The 15,000-nt window shown below is 39.5% G+C and overlaps 2 protein-coding genes across 5 annotated transcripts in view; both read right to left on the reverse strand.

Moving 5' to 3' along the window:
* LOC137995039 (uncharacterized) overlaps nucleotides 1-4,203 on the reverse strand; it is a 9,866-nt gene extending 5,663 nt beyond the window's left edge. Inside the window, exons 1-3 of one of the 4 annotated variants that reach the window (XM_068840610.1) lie at nucleotides 4,039-4,203; nucleotides 3,658-3,784; nucleotides 2,017-2,343 (exon numbers count right to left, since the gene is read on the reverse strand). In XM_068840610.1, the coding sequence (XP_068696711.1) occupies nucleotides 2,017-2,343; nucleotides 3,658-3,742 (412 nt within the window). In that variant the 5' untranslated portion in view covers nucleotides 3,743-3,784; nucleotides 4,039-4,203. Of the gene's footprint in view, nucleotides 1-2,016; nucleotides 2,344-3,657; nucleotides 3,931-4,038 lie in introns of those variants that run through there. The other 3 variants (XM_068840607.1, XM_068840608.1, XM_068840609.1) reach the window with 3 other exon arrangements.
* A 1,037-nt stretch (nucleotides 4,204-5,240) lies between these two features.
* LOC137995040 (uncharacterized) lies at nucleotides 5,241-14,829 on the reverse strand. Its single transcript, XM_068840611.1, has 4 exons — nucleotides 14,656-14,829; nucleotides 12,516-12,947; nucleotides 10,134-10,400; nucleotides 5,241-8,195 (listed from the first exon to the last, which is right to left on the reverse strand). Exons 1-4 carry the CDS (start codon nucleotides 14,726-14,728, stop codon nucleotides 8,083-8,085), a joined length of 885 nt encoding a protein of 294 aa, XP_068696712.1. The 5' UTR covers nucleotides 14,729-14,829; the 3' UTR covers nucleotides 5,241-8,082.
* Between the last annotated feature and the right edge of the window lie 171 nt (nucleotides 14,830-15,000).

Below are 15,000 nucleotides of genomic sequence, written 5' to 3' on the forward strand. Positions count from 1 at the left end.
AGATTCCATTCTGGGAGGATTTGGCTTAACGAAGTCCAGAATAGACCATTTTACAGTCATTGCTCAGGTACCAGGCCTTTGAATAAAAGCGAGGCTGGAGTGGACCTTGCTTTGATACAAACCTCATTGCTTTTCTTATGTAAATAGAAACTCCTTAGCATTACATTACAATAACATGATTTACATGAGAAAAAAAATGAGGTTTGTATCAAAGCAAGGTCATTTCCAGCCTCTCTTTTATTCAAAGGCCTGGTAACTAAGCACAGAACTGTAAAATGGTCTATTCAGGCTTGTGCATAGATCTTGCGGGCCATTTTATGATTAAAATAAATGTATAACTGTTCCGAGTCCCGCATGAGCCCAACAAATTGACCCACTCCCAACTGATTGGCTTCATAGGTCAGTTGGTAGAGTATTGCACAGGCATCCCAGAGGTCATGGATTCGTGTCCTGTTGACGTCACCTGAATTTTATCAGGTGTCTTAAGGAGAAAATTGCTTAAATTGTCCAGTATACAGTTGCAAGGATCATTTTTCTCCATGTCGGCTTTTTATGTTTATCGCCAAAATAAGGAAGTACTAGAGATAATTGAAAAGTCAAGAGTAAGAATCTGGTATCAGGTTTGTCCCTTTCAGCGTCAGAAGAGTGTCTATGTTTAAACCAAGTTTTGCGGGAAATAAACAATAGACCAAATCGGCTTATTCGATGTTGTACCCAATTCAAATCTTCCGGGGTTAAGATTCTTTGTGTATTTTATTTGCATTATAATGAAGCATTCACATTTAAATAATGTGGAAATGCCCGGAAGAAAAGGTTTTATTCCCAAGGGGTTTGAATTGGGTACAGCATTGAGTTAGTTGGTTTAAAAATACACACCAATTTGTATATATCTTACTGTTTGTTGATAGATCCCTGATATTGTTAGTAGCTCTAAACGTCAGCATGCAAATCTTTCTTATGGTGCAGTACTTAACTTTATCACTCATTTGATGAGAGCAAATTTTCAAATTTTCAGTGAAAACTTATACTCAAGTCAGAGAACACAGCTGAGGAAGCCTTCCATGTTGCATAACCCACCCCTGGATTTAAAAATAGGTAAAGACTTGTTTACATATCTCAAAGTGCCCTGGGACGTGAGGTGCTTGGGAACGAAATTAAATCACTGGAATCGAAATGCTAACAGTTAAGCCTAAATATTATTTTAGGTCTAATTAGGCCTAAGGTTAGCATTTCTAAGGGGTTTGGGCTTTTTCAATAGTTACATTATAACCTCAGTCTCCATTTTACACTGACCGATTCTAGTGATTAAATTTCATTCCCAGGCACCTCACGTCCAAAGGCACTTTGAGATATGGGAACCAAGTCTTTACCTTAATAATAACTTTGATACTTTCCCAGGAAGCTCCACTCACCTGAAAGTCGTTTTTAGGGAGGTACTTCATTCGATCGAATTGAATTTAGATGTTGGTTTTTGAGGAGAGAGGGAAAACTGGAGAACCCGGAGGAAAACCTATGTAGTCGTTCTAGCGCTGGAGCTGTAGTTGGGGACACTGTAAACTTAAAATTAACAAATAACGCAAATCAAGGCAAGTGTTGGTTTTTAAGGCGAGAGCAAACCGGAGTACCTGGAGAAATACCTCTCGGAGCAGAGTAAAGACCCACAACAAACTTAACCCACATATGGCCACGAGTTCGGAATCCTACCCGGGCCATATTGGTGTGAGCCGAGTGCAATAACCACTACGCCATCTGTGCCTCATCAACGACTTTTTAGGAAGCTTAAGCACATAACGTTTTTCAGAAACGGACGCAAAACCGGAATTGAACATTTTTTATGCCGGTACAGTGGTATCTTACAGACTCTTAATCTAATCGTCTCTAACAGTGGAAGGATATCTAACAACGCGAATGTGGTAGAGTCAATACAAGTTAAATAGGAAAACGTCTTACTTCCGGTTGCCATCGGTGGCTCAAAAACGCCTCGTGCTGAGGCTTCGTATTTTCTTCCGGTCTTACCTATATTCTTCACCTTCATGACATGAACGCCCTGCGCGTCTGGGGTATTTTTTATCACTTTGATAGTGTGATCAGGTCTAGGTGCCCCTGCGGCGATTTGCTGCTGGCCTGTGCGTAACTCAATCATGCCTGGTCCTTGCATAGTAATGGCTAAACTGTGAGCGTTGAGATTTGCGTTCATTTTATTGTTCTTGTCAAACTTGTGAAGATTCATGTTGTAAACATTGACATTCTTTGGGGGCCCTGCGGGCGCTTGACCGTCTCCGAATTGTTGGTATTCCTGTGGTTGGAGTGGCTCGTTTATCTGACTGATTCTGTGCACATGAGCTATGGAAAAAATGTAGGGATACAAATAAAGCTGACTCAACTTGGCGTTATGAGTAATTTTCTGTACGGTGCAAAGTTATTAAACAATCAGACCACTCAGTTCCCCTTCCCAATCAGATAGCCGGACATCAGAAGCAAAGAGTCTTACACGACAAACACGAGAATCGACTCGAAACGAACGCTGTAGTATGACAAAAGAAATATCGTCCCAGGACATCATTCCCAGAATCTTTCACGAATGCAAACTTGCAATGGTTTGGCGAAAATACTTGTATCAATATTTTATGATTGTAAACAGGTTTCACAGGTGATCAGGTCATAAGTCTTGATCCTAAAGATTAGAAAATAGCCAAAGCGATAAGCCCTTCTGGTACTTCGCATCTTTTCTTTAATTTGATTTACTAATATTTGCATCGTTTTAAACCTTGAAAAAAAACACCTTCAGTTTGTGACTCGGAACGCACTGCACTGATGAGACGCTACCGGAAAGTATATGTTCCACGAAAAGCCTGGCCGAGAATATACCGTATTGTGGACCTGTAGATATTAAGAGTGGTAATAAAAGAGTTCTCGGTAGAATGAACACAAGAGTCACACAATAAAATGCAACATATGAACTACCAATATTATCACAAGCTAGATTTCAGTATTTCACAAAATAAAGTTGTTTTTGCAAACATTGCCAATAACTTATGAGTAAATACCACATTTCCCACTGGCTAAGGCAACCCATGTTAACTACGAAGAATTTGCGAAAATTTCAATTGTTACCTTTGTGAACAACACTTCATTTTAAATTGATCTTGCTACTCGTACCTTTCGCTTTCAATGTGTAATCTAGAACCTACATGTAGATTGAAAAGGTGTTGAAACATAACCGGCCGAATGGATCGAAGAAACGTTTCTTCGAAAAAACAAAAACATAAGCATAAATTTCCTTAAATTGAAAGAACAACGTGTTGTCATCTGAATGAAAATTCAAAAGTTAAATAAAATCCGTAGAGATGTTCTTGAAACCCCGAGTCGTTTATTTCCGTAATTTTAAATTTTTTTAGTTGTTGCATATTTGTAGGTCAAAAAAGATTATATTAAACGAACCACTACTACTAAAGTGCCGTTAGTCCCGTTAGGACAATTCTCCCGTTCAGAAGCGAATTAATCATTTTTCAAAAATTCTTCTTTCTCTCTTTTGTTATTAACTGACAATTTTAAGAAGGAAGTTGACAGTGTATAGTATTCATACTGACAGGAAACCGTAAGGTAGTTTAAACTCATCGCAATTAAAGTTGTTGAACTGTGTGATTTTCCACCAACCTTTCTTGTGTTTATGGTGACGGGGTCTTCCTTGAATCGAAATCGCCAGCGAAATCAGCAGAATGGTGACAAATGGAGACATCATCGACACCGCCTGAGCGTTGCGTCCAGTATTTTACTGTATCAACTCGGAAAAAAGAACAATACCTTTAGTTTCCCAGTGGGAAACTTACCAGTCAACTGTAGCCACGCTTGACCCCACAGTTGGCTCGTTGGGTTCACTTCGATTAAAACCACCACCTGAATTGCTTAGATGGTAACGTGAGATCATTGTAAAAATGACAAGTGGACTTATCAAGGAAAACTTGCTAGTGTAAATGAGGCTTAAGCCAGCCATTGTAACCACTATGTCAGTGTTTCTAGTGAGCATGTAGGAAATACCTGTACCGCTCAGTTCCTGTGTGATGTTAGCTGACTCGTTTTGTAGCCAAGAAAGGGTGAACAGTTTCGTCCAGTATATAAACGTAAATACTTTATCACTAGACTTCCAATGGCTAATAACTGAACCCTGTTAAGTTGGTTTTTCCTATTGCGTGTGCGGCTTTGATTTAAAGTTCAGTTGACATGTGGGATATTGAGCCACAAGTACGACACGCCCCTCTTTCTTTTTACGGACGGATTTTGGAGGGGCAACAAATATCATGTGATCCATCATTTATTTGACAGCAAAATATTGCGACAGAGCATTTCTAAACTCAATTCAAGTAGAAAGCTAAATACTGAGGTAAAGTGTTTTGGTTAGATGGTTTAAAACTCCTAAATAGAACTCTTTTTTTTTCTTTTTCTTCTGTATTACGCCTTCTGAGTTCAGTCATTTGTTGTTAGTCCTTTGTCCATTTTCTCGACGTCGAAGTGACTTCGCCGAAGTCACTTTTTCTTCGAATCCACCATTTAGCAACGGACATTTGCATGCAACAACATACGAACTTTGGAATTAGAATGACACATTGACAATGGTTATTAGTCTACCAAATTCTTATTCTCAGTATTGGACTGGAACTAGCTTGTAATGGAGGCTAATGCGGGGGAATATATTAAAAAGTATTTACATTTGAAAATATTTCCCCGCATTAGCCTCCCTTGCAAGCTATTTCCAGTCCAATACTGAGAATACGAATATGGTCTATTATGACAACTGAAAAGAAAAAAAAAGGCAGATTTTTTTTTTTAAGGCTCTTTTCGTATAATTATTAGAACTGATGGGAAAACCATATGTTAAGATCAGAATGTATATCGATGGTTTATTGAAGAGTTTCATTGATAAGGCGGTAATAAATGAGGTAGAAGCGATTCTGATAAAAACAAAGGAGTTAAGAAACCCAACTAAACGACAACAGTGCTGATTACTTAAGGCATTTGGTTGCTAAATTTGGGACAACCGGTTGTATATCTTGATGATAGACTAAGAGGCCACAGTCATGATCCTCATGAAAATCTAGCGCCTCAGCCACTCGACCACGCCTCCATTATAGCCATCTTCAAAAACACTGGCTAAGACCAAGTTTATAGAGAGGAAAATAAAAATTAAAAAACTTTAAGAAACTAGCAAATATTTACACCCAACACATTAAATACTCTTGGAAGTCAATGTATAAATTGCCTTTTAATTAATTTTGTCTTATGATTTAATTAAGGTATCCTTAAAATACGCTAGATTAAGTATATATCGAAGCGTAATATTGTGGAGTATGTATAAAATGTGATGTAACCCCAGCCTTATTCAGCAAGAATTTGCACTGCTCATACAAACAGAGAACTTTGCTCGCAGGATAACCTAGACTACTCCGCAGCAAGCGCTCGAGTACTAGAGAGATCACGATTTTTCAATAGAGCGCGCGCGCAAAAACGCATGGGCAAAAAGGAGAGGTTACACCTCGCGGCGAGTCTCAATTGTTCCACGCCCCCCCCCCCCCCCTCCCCCTAAGGACCTCGTTCTCTAAACGCAAGCATCTGCTTTACAAACCATGATTAATCTTTTGAATTAGTGCGTCTATGTGTGTAGACCGCTGCTCCTGTTGACCGTCTATTTGTAAATGTGAACAGAAAAAAGTGTGAAATAGAAGATGTTAATTATTTTGACATGATAAAAAGAATTAAGCACTATGCAGCTGTCGTTATCAAAGAATCTTATGCTATACTATGGCTGGTTTGCTGTGTTTTTTAGCTTACAAGTCTCTGTGACAGGATTACTGAGCCTTTAGGCATGTGTGAAATAAAACGCGTGGTAAGAGTGGCTATGATATATCTCCTGACTTTTGTACTTTTCCAGCTGTATTGCACTAAACCTGAGGATGCGCTGTCAAAGTTGAACACTCTTCAACTTTAGACATCACGATTCTTGCGGTGAACGCTGAACGTAAAGATCGTTCACTGGCTTGGTCCGAATCATGGATAGCTCTCCGGTCTTAGATCTGCAACTACATCAAGTTTTTAACAATGTGAAATATTTGGGAATTTGCCCTAATTTGTTTATTATAATCGCCTTTTGCGTAAACAAAATTGGTCGATGTTGTTGAAATGAGAAAATTAAACTTGTTTTAAGACAGCTGAACGTCCGGCGTTACTTAATTAAAAGGAAAAGCTACATGAAAACAACAGAAAGCGACTTAGAACAACAACACACAAAACACAATTGTTACGTTCCCGTCGGGCACAAATAGGGAATTTAAGAAAAAGTGAGAGGCCTCGGCAGCGACAATGCCACCGTATTCATAAATGGCGGTCAAGAAATCATTCTTTTGTCTTTGTGCTAATCATCCTAGCTAGCCTCACTTTGGAACAAAAATTCTTTTGAATTTTGCTCGTGTTTACGAGGCTAGTTTGGATGATTAGCATAAAGACAAAAGAATAATTACTTAGCCGCCATTTATGAATACGGTCTATACAATACTATCATAGACCACGAGCAGTCTCTCTTTTGCTCTAAAATCGTTGAAGCGAAAGCGTACGTTGAACTTTCAACATGGCTGAAGCTGGGTGTCAGAAAATACTGCGCTCTAATCAACACCCGCTGCTTCGATTCAGCCATTTTGAAAGTTCAGCGTACGCGTTTGTTCGACGATTTTCGTCGCAGTCTAATACTGAATCGCGCTGCTCGAAATTTATCACATATATTTGGGGTACTCTGCATAATCACCAAATTTGAGGTTCTGAAGCCGCTTGTACCTAGTTAATTGTATAATACACTTTGTGCGACGTGACCGAGATCAATAACCCGACTTACTAAAGTGTATGTATGGTGCAAAGTTATATTTGGATGTGACGTTTTGATTTCTGAGTCGTAGATCTCAAAATCCCTAATATCTCATCTGAAAAAAAAAAACCTCGGGAAATGAAAGACTCAAATTTTGGCTAGCTAACACAAAAAGGGTTGCAAGACAGATTTGGCAATGAGGCAGTTTATCGCGTACATTCGGTTTTCTCATGACTTCAAGGCAACCATTGAATTGACCTATTTTCTTACCAGGGCTCACTTGATCGAAAGGGGATTAACGCAAACTTTTGTTTCGCGTTTTCAAATTTTTGGTGAAAGTTTCTTTAAATTGCTTATTTTTGTTTTTCAAGATTGACTTCACCTAATGTAAAGTTTTGCCGAATATCAGCGTTGAATTGGGAGTAGAGAGATAAATCCCTTGGTTAATTTTAATCTGGCATTAGCGTTAATTGGCCTTTGAACACCCGGCTCCTAAACTTCAGTAAAAATAAATTGCCACTGACTACCCAGGTGAAAAGCAAGAAATGTCAACTTGAGCAAGTGGACTTTTCGCTGACCGAGACTTCACACATTGTTTGATATTTCGTTTTGTTGAAGTGTCGTTCAGTCGACCAACATATGGAAAAGGATATTAGCAGCAAAATTCATTATTTTCTAGAATCTTTAGTTCCTTTCTTCGGAGAACACGCAAGAACACTGAAGAAAGGAATATACAGTCTCCCTGGAAAGGGATAACTTTAAGCCCCGGTTACATGTTCAAACATTGTTATAAAACATTTGTTGGATCAACAATGTTGCAACGTGTAGCATGCATGTCTGATGACATTTGTTCAACATTTTCTGTCGGAAGAATATTTTGATTTCGATTAAACATTTTAACCAACATTCAACATATATTGAAGCGTGTAGGCGCCCTTTCAATGATGTTGTATTGTAAAGACCAATGAGAGTTAAGAGTTCAGGGCCCAGTCCTCAATCACAAAACCTGAGCAATCCAAAATGGTAGAGGTGGAAATTGTGACTAAAAGTGACGTGTTTCCAACAATTCTATGTGCGTATCCGACATTGTTAGAAGCGTTGTTACAAAAGTGTTGGGACTTGTTCTTCTAACAATGTTACAACGTGTAGCCGGGACCGATGATTACAAAATTACAAAGACAACGGTCTGTAATTATAAGCGATGCAAATGATATCAGTTTTTGTCTTCGCTTCTACTTTGAACATAGTTTACACTTGAGCCTGCAGTTTGACACCAACCAGTCCTCTATACAGCGCTCCTCAGGGTAGATAACGCATCTGCCGTCATCTGTGCATGGTTGCGGAACTGTGAAAGAAAAAGAGGGATTCCAAGATTAAGTTAATATATGATACAAATATACGTGCACCTTTGTATAGAAGTTCTGCTGTAGTTAACACTAGGCTTCAAGGGAAAAATGATGAAATAACTATTCATATTTGACGTGCGGGTTTTGGACGAAAGTGAGAACTTATCCTCGCACTCATCTCGACAATTGAACTAATTGCCTTTTTAGAGACACCTGAGAAACTCGGGTGGGTTCAACTGGATTCAAACCCATGACCTCTGCAAATGCGGTGCGATACAATAACTCTGCCAAACGAGCTACGAAGCAACTCAGTTGGAATCAGGCCAATTTGTTGGGTTCGCGTGTTCTCGCAAAACCACTCGATCGATGAAATTTAAGTTAGTTAAAATTAGTAAACTTCCGTGACAGGGAATATTTGGAAAATATTTCGACAGTTGTGAAAGAGATCAGGGCCGGCAGAAAATGGATAGTTTCGGTCACAACAATTTGGCCGCCGCCGAATACATTCGCTGAATCTGTACTGAATATCTTGAAACAAACCTGACGGATACACAATTTCAAGAGCGGCCATTTTGCACCAAGAAAAAATCACACTAATCATTAAAACTGCTAGAGATACTTAACGTCGCCTTTACGCCAACAGGAAACGACAGTCTAATGTTTGTTATTACAGCATGATAATTTTCTTCTTCCAAGTTGTTTCTCTCTCTCTTTCGAGTTTTCCGATATCTGTACTTATTATTCAACACATTGTGACAATGCCCAAATATGGTCATAGCGCGCTTGTTATTCGTTGTGCTTACTCAACGTATATCCTGCGATATACGTAATTTTGTCTGTAGCGGGAAAAATGGTAGTTTTTCCAGCTTTTTTCCAATAAACGTAAAAAATTGTTCTTTTTCATCAATGTGATGAATAACAAAATAATCTTGCGGAATATCGCCTGTTTTTAGCCAACTCGGCCTACGGCCTCGTCGGCTAAGTATCGGGCGATATTCCGCGCGATTTCGCAGGATAATTGTTAAATAGAGCCAGTTCCAATCGAGTGTCGTAAAACCAAAACCAAAGTAATTACTTTGGTCATTCAAAAAGGACGGAGACAATCCGCCAAACCAATCAAAACTCGAAGTAATTACACGTAGCTGACACAAAGCGCGGGAAAATGTGTACGCGCGAGCCACGACTGGTTTTGGTTTCAATTCTGATTGGTTGAAAAAGTGGCGCGAGAACTTTGATACAATCACTGAGTGAAGTAATGCAAAACCAAAGAAATTCGCTAATTACTTTCGACCCTCAATTGAAAACCGCTCTAACAGGCAAGGAATGAGTTCAAGTGGAAAAAAGATTGGCGCCAGAAGTTTCCCGTTTTAAACGCGATCTTCATAAAGCCTTGTGGCAAGAGAGGATGAGTTAAGAGAACGGATCCCCCATTCATGAACCTCTTCCTATTATGGTTTTTTAGCTAAGCAGCTATTTTTAGAGAGGCACCTGATTGGCCACTTTTAATGACGTAATGAAAGCTTAAATATGCGGGGCAGTGAGAACGAGAACTTAAAATAGCATTACGAAGCTAAAAATAGATGTTAAAAAAATATGATGGGGAAGGGGATCTGTTCTTTTTAACTCACCCTCTCTTGCTTGTAATTTGAATTCCGGAAGTCTCCCAGCCAAATATACTTTATAATATATAAAAGCACGAATACTAAGTTCTTTCGTCACCTTGGTCATAGGAAGAAACGGTCGCAAAGTTGGGAACCGAACTCTATTCTCATACAAATTTATCCTTTAGTCCCAGTTTACAAGAAAGAAGAGAAGACTTTCTTTCTACAAAAACAATCGAAAACCTGATTCTAAATCTAGAAATTTTAAGCTAATCTACAAGTTCGTTGTGGCGATGAATTGATCACCAAACACCCGTTCCAAGACTGTTTACTCACCACTGTTAAATGCTTGTGTGTTGACTGGAGACGGTGTAGAGTTTCGTGCATCAGCAGTGGCTGTTTCCTGAGGAATGCGTTTCATTGATGTGTCTTGTGACACCGATGGCTTTGTCGCATTCCGAGAGATCACCGCTTGTGTTGCATTCTGGGAAGTCAAAGATTGCGTTGCATTCTGGGGAACCGAGGATCGCGTTGCATTCTGAGAGGAAGAATGTGTTTCATTCTGGGTTCCTGATTCGTCTGTGGCGTCTAGAGAGCTATTTCCTAGATTCAAAGAAAATCAGTAGATGTTACTCATTTTATAAGTTGTTTCGAACAATCATCATGGTTACACCAGTAAAAGTAAATAAAGCAACGCTTAATCGTGACAGAAAGACCACGCTCAATCTTGTAAACTTTTAATTTTTTTTCCAGTTTTTAATTTCAACAGATTCAAACTGATGACTGCGCTATTTGGTGGCTTGACGTTTAAATGTCACTAGATACCTCATTCAAGCTCGATAGCATAAATTCTTCAGATGTTCTTTTAATTTTAGTTATATCTGAGTGAAGAGAGGCTAAAACGGTGTTGCGCATATCGTGGGATACTGAAGCTGATAAGAGATATTATGGAACAGTTATGCGCCCTTACAGAAACAGAGTGGCGTCATGTCATTCTTTTTTTACTTCAAATTTGCTACTTGGGCGCTCTCTCAAGTCCGAGATTAAAAATACCATGTAATTATTGACTGAGTGAGAAGGCCAGACGGGAAAATATCTGGCTCTGACCGAGCGCCATGACCAAGGGCCAAATATTTTCCTGTCCGGCCGGACCTAAACTCGGTCAATAAGCATTTTATCATATGGGCACTCTACACTATTCTTGAGCACTGAAGAGGAAGTTTGGGCAAAATAAGTAACAGCAATTTGCATAGAGAATTTATCTAATATGTTTTTTGTATTTGCTTTTCTGGCTGCAAATAACTTGGATGTTTAAAAGCGACGAAATCGTCTGAGATCGCATCGCACGGAGCAGTACGTGTTCCTAGCAAGGCCGTACGGCTGTTTCCGGCCTTGCGCGCGCTAATGCGTTCGGCCCTCATAAGGGCCGATAGTTTTACAATGAAAGCGCGCGCGGGGCCTTACGGTCCATATGAAAACATTCGTTCTTCGTCTTTGTTCATCCTACAGGGTAAACTTGGACGCCCTACTGCAGCCCTAACTGGCCTCTGTTTGAAGAGAGAGTGATGATAGATTAGGTGCTTAGTTAAGGGCGAAAGAACAACTCATGATCAGAGTCCTATGGAGAACAAACACCCCTGCGACCTCCGTAACAACGGTCGGACGCTCTGCCTATTGAGATATAATAACAACTGGGGAAACAGGTCGTTTATCTACGTAGGTTCTTCAAGAACCATCTTGTGGTTTGTGGGCTCTACAAAAGAGTTAATGAATCAAATAAATGTACATATTTGAAGTACGGGTTAGAGCGAGTTTCAATCGCGTGTCGTAAAACCAAAACCAAAGTAATTACTTTGGCCAAATCAAAAAGGACGGAGACAATCCAGTAAACCAATCCAGACTCGAAGTAATTACACGTAGCTGACACAAAGCGCGGAAAAATGTGCACGCGCGAGTTACGATTGGTTTCGGTTTCACTTCTGATTGGTTGATAAAGTGGCGCGCGAATTTTGAACCAATCACTCAGTGAAGTAATGCAAAACCAAAGCAATTCTCTAATTAATTTCGACACTCAATTGAAAGCCGCTCTATAATATAAACGGAAGGTAGACTTAGTGATCCTCTCACTTAACTGGCTACGGGATTCGAAACCCATAACCTCCGCGATGCCGGTAAGATTCTCTACCAACTGAGCTATGAAGCCACTCTGTTGGGATCAGGTCAATATAACCCGACTTTCAAACAACCTGTATAAAATTTCCTTCATGATTCATTAAGTCATTTCAAGGAAACAAATGAGCCCAACAAAGTGACCGGATCCCAACTGTGTGGCTTCATAACTCAGTTGGTAGCGGCATCGCAGAGGGACATGGGTTCGAATCCCGTTGGAGCCACCTGAATAGCCCATTTCCGAGTTGCAGCATGCCTCAGTTTCAAAGCGAGTCCTGGTACACAACCATTCAAATGGAAATGAGTTGCGTATTCTTATGCAAATCAAACTCATTTCCCTTACAATACATGAGCACCAAGACTCACTTCGAAACCGAGACAAACAGCACCTCGGAAATGGTCCATTTCTTAGGTGTCTACATAAAGAGACAATTGCTTAAATTGTCCAGTTAATAGTGCGGGGATCACTTCTCACCTTACGTAAAGAATGAATGAAATGGATCAACGGTAGGAAATGAAAAATAATGTCATCAGAACAAGACGCCATACCTGCAGAATAATCGTGTGATCTTTGTTCTGGATTTTCAATCACCGCCTCACCTTTGCTGACCTGCAGCATCTCCCTGTGATCACCCTCGATTACCTCTACACTCGGTTTACTGCTAAATTTCTTTCCCTTCTCGGGAACATCAATTTCGATATTCTCAATCATCGGCCTGGAGACATTTTGCTTTAGAACCATCAAAGGTTTGACGAAGGCTTTGGTATCGTTGCTCTTTGGAGGCATTATCCGAATTTCTTGAACCTGTGGGACGCCGTCCCTTAGCTTCGGCAGAATTCGGATCGTGTACTTTGCTTGCAGGGGCTTTGGCCCCGAAGCCGGGGCGATCAGATCCGATTGCATGTCGTAAATCGGCGGGGTATCGTTAGCCTTACTCGTAACATTGCTGTCGTCCAGTTCCGTGGCGTTACCTTCCGCGTCTGAGATTAGAAAGGAAGATGGAATATGAATGGCACACAAGAGTTGAAATTCTATGATAGGCTCGATATCAGCTTCATAAACTAAAAGGAATTTGTCTATCTTCAGATTCATTGACGAAAGGCCTTACTTCGAGATTACCAATTTAAATTTGTCTCCAGAGCCCCGTTTGTCGAAAGACCAAAAACTGTGATACACTTGTTTTGAAAAACTGGTCTTTCAATGAAGTTCCGTTTAATAAACGAGCAGGAGTGTTTTGTCGGGTTTTAAACCGTGAAAAAAAGCCGAGTGGTCTTAGACCTGATAAAACACGACCTGCGAGTTTACTGAAGGGCTTCAAAAACGTTCAACAAAAAGCGTGTCCCTCTGGAGTCCGAACAAAGGATTAATTTGCGAGAGGAAACATTAGCATACAAGAAAAACAACTTATGCCTTATTAGCATGCTTTATATAAGACTGTTCAAATCAGTTATTTAAAAAAACTGATTAAAACACTCACAACACGTACACGTCACGTGACATTTTATCGATGACATGATAGGCTGTTTTACTCATGCATGAATTATTAATCCCTTTTTGAACAAAATTAAAAGCGAAAAGGAAAATCGATGTGAAGTTTCAAAAATTAGAAGCGCTTCGGTTTTAAAATAGAGAGGGGATTGTGGCGTACGAAAGCAAAGTCTCGGGACTTTTAGACAAACGGGCTGCGGATTCCAGTCTTTCCAGTCTGATCGAATTGTTCAAAGCTCTCTATTGATTTTAATTTAGTTTGATCATACTCAAATTTCGCAATCTGTCGACTGAATAACGAATAACAGAGAGCATATAATAGCCAAGTTGAACACTGAGGTTGGCGCAGTAGCAAGCGCACTTTTCTTCCCCTTGTCTAAACCTGGTTCGATTCATGGACTCGACGCCGCTAATTGGGTTTAGTTTGTTGGTTCTCTATTTATCTCCGAGATGTTTTTCTCCGGTCAAGTTCCTGTCTATTAAAAAACATCCACCGTACTTTACCGTCGTGCGCATGCGTGCAGCTATACGATGGAAGATGGCACATCCCAGAACATTTACAGGTGATATATTCAATAAAAACACTCACAGCCGGCCGTTACTTAAAAACGTCAAAGCACAAAAATGCAAATCGCTCTCATTACTTCAAATTTTCTGCTTGGACATTTGAAAGAAAAGTTGAAATAATCGGTCAACAATATTACTTTATATTGAGAACAAAGAAGGTTATCTGAGTTTCAAATTGATCATTACTAATCGTCTTCATCCTATAACTTTAATATACTTTGCTTTAATCAAAGCTAAATGGAAATAAAACTGATTTCACTAAAGCAACACCTTTTTACCGTATCTATTGTTGCTTTGTTAAGTTAGCCGGAAACCCTTTTTTTCCATCACAATAAGCCAGCCTTGGTTTTCCTTTAAATAAGTATTAAATTCATTCTTTTGTGATCGCAGGCTTTTATCTTACACAAATAGAGGCAGCCCGACATCGTTTTTCCCGCAATCTATTTCTGATTCTCTTTTCTGTTTATCTGATAAATTATTATGGACAAACTACCTAGAACAAAATAAAATTAATGCTATTTTATTTAAGTTTAGGGAGACGGTTATCGAGACCTGTAAGCCAAATATTTATTTCCGAGTCCCTGTTATTTTGACTTTCAAATGTGAATCAGAATAATTTATATCCAAACTTACCACGAATAAATCTATGGATATTTTTGCCTTCAATCACCGACCAGCAAGCGAGAAAAATGATGAGTTTAAACATGTTTTGAGAGAAATCTGAAAGCTTGTGATGGAGCACAATATTTCCTTCTTGAATCGAATGTGATCCCGCCTACGTAAGGTCAAGAAAATGCTACGAAGTCTTTTTTGTTCAACAGGTGGTCTTTCTGGTCAACGAGCTGGGAAACAATACGAATATCAAATTCAGTCTAACTTAAAGACCTGCTTTATGGCTATGCTTGCATTAAGGGAGAGCAATTTGAAAACAAATAGATGGAGCAAAAATTAACGAGATACAAAAGGCGATACCTCTAA

The sequence above is a fragment of the Montipora foliosa genome, chromosome 3 (assembly GCF_036669935.1).
Source record: "Montipora foliosa isolate CH-2021 chromosome 3, ASM3666993v2, whole genome shotgun sequence".
In the NCBI taxonomy this organism is placed as follows: domain Eukaryota; kingdom Metazoa; phylum Cnidaria; class Anthozoa; order Scleractinia; family Acroporidae; genus Montipora; species Montipora foliosa.

Coding starts and splice junctions, on each gene's coding strand:
- LOC137995040 (XM_068840611.1), bottom strand. CDS start 14,728: ATGTTTAAACTCATCATTTTTCTCGCTTGCTGGTCGGTGATTGAAGGC. Junction 12,948..14,655: donor TATCCATAGATTTATTCGTG/GTAAGTTTGGAT, acceptor TTCTAATCTCAG/ACGCGGAAGGTAACGCCACG. Junction 10,401..12,515: donor ATCACACGATTATTCTGCAG/GTATGGCGTCTT, acceptor CTTTGAATCTAG/GAAATAGCTCTCTAGACGCC.